The sequence below is a fragment of the Solanum pennellii genome, chromosome 9 (assembly GCF_001406875.1).
Source record: "Solanum pennellii chromosome 9, SPENNV200".
NCBI lineage: Eukaryota > Viridiplantae > Streptophyta > Magnoliopsida > Solanales > Solanaceae > Solanum > Solanum pennellii.
Window position 1 is genome coordinate 63655582 of NC_028645.1, and position 8573 is coordinate 63664154.

Genomic DNA, 8573 nt, shown 5'->3' on the forward strand with positions numbered 1-8573 from the left:
TATATATATATATATATATATATATATCCATAATTGTTTTCATTTAAATAATGATATAATTCTTTTTCCTAATAAAGTTGGAAATATTTTTATTTCTTATAATATTTTATTAATTGAAGAGATAAGAATTCGCTAATATAATTGTTATTTTTAAAGTTAAGATACAATAATTATAATGTCACAAAATACAAAAATTTATTGAATTTCTTCAAATCACAAAATATCTCTAAAATATTGTTGATGAAATTATCACTAACCCTTTTTTCATATTAATTTTAAAAGTAGTAAATATATTAGCAATTGTTTATCCTACTTTAATTCGGAAGAGATTAAGAAATTAACATATTTTCTATTTTATTAGAATTTTTTTAAGTCATTATTAAAAAAAGTTATTTATGAGATCACTATAATCTTATATATATGACATATATTATGAATTTTAAAACCATATAAGATAATTATATTTTGATTGATAAAAGGAGATTAATTTTTTTTTAACTTTATACTAGTTAAAACAAATAAGTTAAAATGTTCTTTAAAAAAAATATCTTATTAGAAAATTATGTGTTTAAAAATTAAACAGATGATGTTTATCAGAAAAGAAGAAGAGATATTTGTCACCAAACACTCCAATAGTAATAATATAATAGTTTCGGACAAACTATTAACAATAATGATATTTTTGGATTGAAAAATTAATGAAAGAGACATTTTAAGTCATATTATAAATGGAGAAGGGCCTAAAATATCTCCAAGTATTTGAATTAGTACAAAATGATCCTTCATCCGTCTTTCGGTCTTAAGAATACACTTGTCATTCACCTTTTGGCTCAAAAATATCCTTATATCTAATAGACCATATTTATAAGGTGGATAGAGGATAATATTGTACCCAATAATCTTATTGTTTAAAGACATTTTAGGTCATTTTTAGTTTAAATAAGTTAAAATTACTTAATATATAAACTCACATGATTGACTTTATTTTGAATTTCTTAGTAAATTAAAATTAAAAAAGAGGTTAGGCATGTATGCTCTACCCCCCACCCCCCACCCCCACTTCTTATTTCTCTTTTTTTTTTGAAATTTCAATTTATGACAAACAAGAGAGAAGAACAGGAGGAAAATAATAATGCATTTATATAAAAATAATTAGTTCAATAAAAGATGACTTGATTAAACAAATATGTATGAATATCACATTTTTCTTTTATGAGTATCCAAAATTCAAATAAAAATAATTATTTATTTTATCCCCAACTTCATCCCACCATAGAAATAATACAAATTAAAAAAATATATAAATATTTGAGTTCATTTCAAATTTGAGTCCCAGATATCTTAATTAAGAATAAGGTATTTAAAAAAAAATAAAAGAGAAAATGAACATGACAGTTGTATAATTAATAGAAAATTTTATATTTATAAAAATAATAATTTATTTTTAGATGGATAATCAGTCGGGGTGAGAGTATTTTAGTTGGATCCTTTTTATGATTGGGTTTCGTTATAATAAGTTGGAGGTTGATTAAAAATAGGTCAATAGGAAGATATCATGAAATTTTTTAATACTATTTTCAAGTGTATCAGGTCAAAATATGAATCATATGTGGTTTTATACAAAAAATAAGAAATTTTAAAAATAAAATTTTTATTATTTATTTGAGAAGAGTTAAAATTTGGACCAATCACATTAAACAACTATTAAGTAAATATTTAACAATTTTACTTTAAGAAAGCTATTAAAATTAAGGGCAAATATGAGTGAAATGATTAACATCAAGGGTATTTTTGAGTCAAAAAGTGAACGATAGGGGTACTTTAAGGCTGAAAGGTCGATAAAGAGTAATTTTGTACCAATTCAAGTACTTACGGGGCATTTTAGGCTCTTCTCCTTATTGTAAATGAATGACATTTTTATTCAATTTCACATAATTTTTGAGAAAAAGTTTGACGATTTTTCAATTTACTTTTTAAACTCCAAGCAATAAAAGGAAGGGCTTATTGTCATTCCTATTTATATGTTGTCTTTACTATTTTTTTTTTAATATTTGTTTCCCAAAATTAATGCATAAATGACATTGTTCTACATATTTCACCTTTTTGAGCGTTATTAAATTTGAAAGTATATGTTTGACTAATATAGAAAATTGAATAACCAATCAATGTTCATTGATCAAATTAGTTAATCAAAGTAAATTAATTTATGTTTATTTGTTGAAAACACGACTTCAAAAGATAATACTCCCTCTACCCACTTTAAATTATCATGTAGTGATTTCTGAAAGTCAATTTGATTAACTTTGAAAGTTGAATTAGATAACGTTAATTTAATATTTTAAACAAAAAAAAATAGATATTCAAAAAATATACAAAAAGTACAATAAATTACAATTTTTTTGCATATCAATATGATGAAAAAATATATCATAAAATGTTAGTTAAAATTCTTATAGTTTAACACTAAAAAAAAAATTATGACATTTAAAAATAAAATTACATAATTTTTTTTTTAAAAAAAACATGAAATCTAAAACTATTACACCTAAATAGATACATAGAGGCAGACAAAAGAAGTGTAGTAGTACTAAACTAAACAAACATATAAACAGGAAGACCAAAGCCCAATCGTCCGTCCAACTTGTAATGTCTGAACACACAGACAATATTACTACTAATAATTCACATTTCTTTTTTCTTATTGCTATTCCTTTTCCCAAGTAAAGTGAAAAACAAAACAATCCAACACACCATTTGCTTAGAGGAACCAAAAAGTTAAAAGTTTTGAACCAAAAAATGGGTTTTGCTTAAAGAAAGTTTTTATCTTTTTTCTTTATTTCTAATTAGCAACTAATTCCATAGATCTGCAGCTCAAAACCCTTAACATTTTCTACTAAAGTTACTACCTTTATCCTTTTACCACTTTTTTAGAGATGAGTTGTAAAAGATTAGGTTTTTAATTAGTATTAGACATCTTTTACTTCTACAGGGGCTTCTTCCCAATTCTTGATTTGGGTTTTTTATGATGTTGGTTCTTTGAAGAAATTTTGGGGTTTTAGTTGAAGGTATAAAAAAGATTGATTTTTTTTGTTAGTGTAAAAATGATTCAGTTGTTGTTTATGGTTCTTTGTTTGGAGGGTATGGTGGCATTTCTTCTAATGGTGAAGATTGGGCCACTGAGGGAACTGGTGATGAAGTGTTTGGATCAGGTGAAAATGAGAAAGGGTACTGTTTTAACTATTGCTGGTACAATATCAGCTATCTTATTTTCCAACTTCATTAGTATTATCAAGATTCAGAATAAGGGGGCTAAGATTGGTACAATGACACCAATGGATCAGGTTTTGTGGAGAACCAACTTGTTAGAGGCTACTCTCATGGGTATCATTCTTTAAACCCTTTGTAAATAACTCAGTTACATTCCCTTGCTATTGGATTCTGATATTTGAGATACTGCTCTTGTGATAATTTATCCATATTATGGCGTATGCAAATGAAAATCAGATTCTTTGTTCAGTTGTTTCTCTTCATGATAGTAGTAGTATTTTGTTTACAAATTCAGGGGAACAATCTTTTAAGTTCATTATAGACTGTCTTTGATTTGTTGGCTGCTACTTTTAGGTTTGAATGTGGATGAAGATAATTACCAGGGACTTGTAGCATTTTCGCTTATCAATTGAATAGACATCCATTGATGGGATTAATTTGTATATTTGATGAATCTTTATAATTCTTAATTCATGTATATATCTGTAGTAGTTCTCATGGATGACTGTGATGGGAGGAAGCTTTTTTTCAAGCATTTTTTGATGGGTTATTTGGAGTTTGTTGGAACTGAACTTCATTGAATTGTTTGTTGTACTAAACTGGTTTGAAAGGAGATACTTTAGAGTTGAGCTTATACCAATATGTACAAATCGTTGTTGAGATTTGATAAGAAACTATCACATATTCTTCTCTATTCCTCTCGTGTATCATCATTAACACTGTTAATGCTAGGCTTGACCTTAGTTGATTGAAAATCTAAAACGTTTATTATTGTTTTTGTTGGGTTTGGGGAAGAAGTGGGGAGGGAATTTTTGACTCCTAGGTGTCAAAATAAGTTCTGTGCAATTGACACAGTTACTTGCGGGAGCATCAGTTCCTCCTAATTCTTGATCTTAAGTTAGGGATAATAGTGAGTATAGCGAAGTAGCTGCTTCAATGCTGGCCACTCGAAGAGCTATGCTGTTTTTAGTCTTTAACAACATTCAAGTGCAATGAAGTAGTTCTCTAAATATCTTGGAATTTGAAGAGAAATTTGTCTGGAGATCGACAGTAGTCTACTTAAACTTAATAGTGTCATATCTCAACCATCTCAGTTGATATTCTATTGATGCTAGTCCCAGTCTTTCAAAATGTTCATCTTATACATTAGTAAAATAAATGTTATGAGATACTCCGTTGTTTGGGTCGTTCCCTGATTCTCCGATGAAGCTGTTTTGTATATTCCACTTGATATGACATGATAATGGAGTAAGAATGCACACATGTAGGTAGAATGTCTCAAGATTTACAGTTAATTGTTTGAGTGAAGGACATGCCATTACTTGCAAGTCTTATATTGTGGTAGTATGTAGATGCGCTTCTGCGATTATGTTTCAAGGTTGACTAAGCATAAGAGTTGTTCCTCCTCCTACGCAGCAGTCAAAATGGATTTAGATTTTTCGTTCTTGCAACCATAACTTCAGTCTGAAGTATAGATCTACTAACCACTGAAAAAAGGCACTACATATGACAAATAAAAATATGCATGCTACTGTAATTTTGCATTTTTCGAGTTCTCTTATTCATTTATCATTTCCTTTTATGCTAATTTATCTGCATTTGAATGGCACATGTCACACAGGATTTTCTCTGTTTCTCGGATTCTTAATTGATCGTATGCATCATTACCTTCGGAAGCTAATTGTGTTGCGTAGTAGTGCGGGATCTTCAAAGAAAGAATTTGAAAGACTTGAGAAAGAAAAGCTGCAGCTTAAGGAGAAAGCAGATAAAGCTGCTGAGGAAATAAAATTATCGCAGAAACAACTCTCTAGTTTAACGGAGACACTGAAGAAGGTTAAGTTGGAGTCAGAGGAGAAAGACAAACGCGTTGAAACTGCGGAAGCACACGTTGCTGCTCTTCAAAAACAAGCAGCAGACCTTCTTTTAGAATACGACCGTCTATTAGAAGACAATCAAAATCTTCAGAATCAAGCTCATGGTTATCGGAGTTGAGAAAAATAGACAGAAGCAGTAGGTTCAAATTTTTGATAATTATGTGCCTGCATGTCTTGACCCTTCCTTAAGCAGAAAGGGATTTTGGGAAATGTTGTTACTCAATGAGAATTTTGTAGTATTGCTTTTCAGATATAGACATTGTTAACATTCCCTACCTTGTGTCAGTCCAAACTATAAATTGTGTGTTATCTCTATTCTCACTCAACTGATTCTTTTTTGTGGACGGACCTCCTATTGAATGCAAAGGCAGCAACAAATACATTTTCGTCGTATTCTTAGTTTTTGTCCAGTATCTAACAGGATTATAGATAGAGCTTTTACATGACGAGACATGTTTCACCAGTAGTCACCACAGGAACATGTTCCATCCTTAAAGTGATGAAATCGCTTAACATCCCTTACAATAATCTCTCTTTTTACTATAACAGAGATAAACTTTGTTACTTCATGGCAGTCACCGCAGACCCTCAGATTCTTTGTGATAAGTAATCTGGTTCCGGGTGCGGTGTTTAAAAGCCCAAAAGCAATGGCAAGTCTCTCACTATGAATACCCAACATTTTCACTTTGACATCTTCTTCAAGATTCTGCAGCACAAAGTCGGTCTTTGGGACATAGCCCATAGCTTTCATCTCATTTTCCAGATTGCATAGAAGTCCCATTATCTGTTCATATTGAGGGTGACTTGTATCATCCATAAGAAAAGCATGGAGTCTCCCGTTTACCTCTACAGCGCTGTAGCCAGGAACTTTTGTCATCCCTGTCTCTTTCATAAGCTTCCTCACTGCAGCTGCTTTATCCCACATTTTTGCTGCTGCAAAGAAATTTGCTACTAATACGAAAGTACCCGTGTTCTCGGGAATCAATTCAAGTACCCTGTTTGCTGCCAATTCTCCAATGGAAAATTTCTTATGTTTGTGGCAACCAGATAGAAGGGCAACCCAAACAGCAAGCCCAGGTTTAGTTTCCATAGAAGTGATGAGATCTTTAGCTTCTTCAACTTCACCAGCTCGAGCCAAAAGATCAACTGAACAAGCATAATGCTTCTCAGAAGGTTTAATCTTGTATTCATTAACCATGATATCAAACCAATGACGGCCTTCCTCCACTAATCCCGAGTGACTTAAAGCTGAAAGAAGAGCAGCAAAAGTTGCATGATCTGGTTCTATCTGATCCTTCATCTCCTGGAAAAGGGTAAGTGCCTCTTTTCCATGCCCATGGATCCCATAGCATGCTATAATCGTATTCCAACATATCAAGTCCTTAGAAATGATGCAGTCGTAAATGGCACGGGCACAAGAAATGAGCCCACATTTAGCATACATGTCAATCAATCCAGTACTTAAAACTTGATCTATAATGACTTTCCTGGCAGCATAGCCATGAATTGATCTACCCAATCTCAAAGAGCCAACGTCAGAACATGCTAGAAGTGCACTTACAAGTGAAGCTACATCAGGTGTGAATCCTAGCAGCTGCATCTCTATCAGCAGTTGAAGAGCATTAACAGCAAAGCCATTTTGAGCATAGCCAGAAATCAAAGCACTCCAAGTAACAGTATTCCTAAAAGGCATTTTCTGAAATACACGAGTAGCTATCTCCAACTCTCCATTCTTAGCATACATATCAACAAGGCTAGTCAGTACATTGACATCCATATTAAGGGATCGGCGGATCATACAACCATGAACTGAAGAACCCAATTTCGTGTCTGCAATATTAGCAGAAGCCTGTATCAAACCCAACATAACAACACCATCACCTACCATACCTTCCCTTTGCATCCTCCTATACAAATCCACAGCCTCTCTCCCTTTTCCACTCTGTACAAAACCCGTTATCATCGTAGTCCAACAAACAACATCCCTCCTCTGCATTTTCTCAAATACAGCTCCTGCTTTATCCATCTTCCCACATTTCGAATACAGGTTCAAAACAGAGGACCCAACAAAGACATCATTTTCATACCCACAATCAACCACCTTCTCCCAAACCTCTTCACCCTTCTCCAAATCCTGCAATATCGTACACGCCTTAAGTACCAGAGTAAAAGTTGAGCTATCAGGTTTGACACCTTCAAGAACCATTTGACTATAAAAATTTACAACCTCAACAGGGAACTCATTTTTTGAATAGGCAATGATCATAGCATTCCAAGAATCTACTCTCCTCAGGGGACTTTTATCAAACAATTTGTGGGCAGATTTGAGATCACCCACTTTGCCATATGATGAAATTAATTGGGCAATGGAGTTTCCATTGGAAAATAGCCCAGATACTACCATAAGAGTGTGAATTTGAGAAATCAGTGCATTATGTTTACATCTCAATAGGAGAGGTTTGAGTTCATGTGGTAACAAGCGCATTTAGTCCACTGGGAATTTGAAGTTCACCTACCTCTTTAATAGCACCATTTGCAATGGTTCAACAACAACAAAAAAATTCCCAATGACGGTAAAAATAAATCTATATAATACTCTCTGTAACTAATGAAACCTGGATGGTATGTATCAAATTACACCGCACGACTTTAAAAAATTTAAATATAATTTAAGAAATTTAATTATGACTTTAAGAGATGATTTTGAAGTATTAGAGATTGGAAGAAAAACATTGTTGTCCTTACTTTTTATATATACAAATGCGTTGAAATATTAAAAAATTGGAAGAAAAACATTTATTTTTAATCGAAAGAAAATTATTCTTCATTTCTTTGCCGTTTAATTTTTAATACTTTATTTTATAACACGTTATCAGCATGAAGTCTAATGTATGTTTTGGTGATATAACTATTTTTATTTTCATATCCTAAGTACAATTATACATTAGAATATTTCAATTATATGTTCTCTAAATAATATAAGATAGTAGTAAATTTTATTAATCAGTGAAAATAAAATTTCTTATTAAAAGATTGCTACATATGATATTCTTAACTTTCAATGGTTAAAAGTTTGAGAAAAGACATAAAGTGACACTTGAAGTTCTCCTGAATTTTTAAAAGGACAGTTAAACTATGCAAGCGTCCTATTACCTTCCTAAACTATTCTGAATTGATATTATTACATCATTTTTTGTCCACCCGGCATGGAGAGTGTATACACTTTTTAAAAAAGCGTGAACAAACTAAAAAAATGAATAGAATTTTATTTTTGCAAGTATTTTGTTATAAAATATATTTTCTTGTTGTTTCTTATTTTTTTAATTTTTTCTCCTTATTATCTTTTTTCTTTTTCCTTCTTCTTCAAAAGTTCATTTTCATCTTCATTGAAACTTCTAACTTTATGTCTCTTTTTACCACAACTCCATCTCC

The 8573-nt window shown here is 31.4% G+C and overlaps 2 protein-coding genes across 2 annotated transcripts; one reads left to right on the forward strand and one right to left on the reverse strand.

Moving 5' to 3' along the window:
• The first annotated feature begins 2632 nt into the window (after nucleotides 1-2632).
• On the forward strand, nucleotides 2633-5467 carry LOC107029456. The gene is made up of 2 exons (XM_015230873.2): nucleotides 2633-3381; nucleotides 4889-5467. Exons 1-2 carry the CDS (start codon nucleotides 3102-3104, stop codon nucleotides 5257-5259), a joined length of 651 nt encoding a protein of 216 aa, XP_015086359.1. The 5' UTR covers nucleotides 2633-3101; the 3' UTR covers nucleotides 5260-5467.
• LOC107029455 (putative pentatricopeptide repeat-containing protein At3g25060, mitochondrial) lies at nucleotides 5457-7885 on the reverse strand. Its single transcript, XM_015230872.2, has one exon. The coding sequence runs from the start codon at nucleotides 7624-7626 to the stop codon at nucleotides 5599-5601; it is 2028 nt and encodes a 675-aa protein (XP_015086358.1). The 5' UTR covers nucleotides 7627-7885; the 3' UTR covers nucleotides 5457-5598.
• Between the last annotated feature and the right edge of the window lie 688 nt (nucleotides 7886-8573).

Bases quoted from the DNA above. Each gene is read 5' to 3' on its own strand.
- LOC107029456 (XM_015230873.2), top strand. From the start codon at position 3,102: ATGATTCAGTTGTTGTTTATGGTTCTTTGTTTGGAGGGTATGGTGGCA. The intron at 3,382-4,888 runs GTATCATTCTTT...CATGTCACACAG, and splicing joins GTTAGAGGCTACTCTCATGG to GATTTTCTCTGTTTCTCGGA.
- LOC107029455 (XM_015230872.2), bottom strand. From the start codon at position 7,626: ATGCGCTTGTTACCACATGAACTCAAACCTCTCCTATTGAGATGTAAA.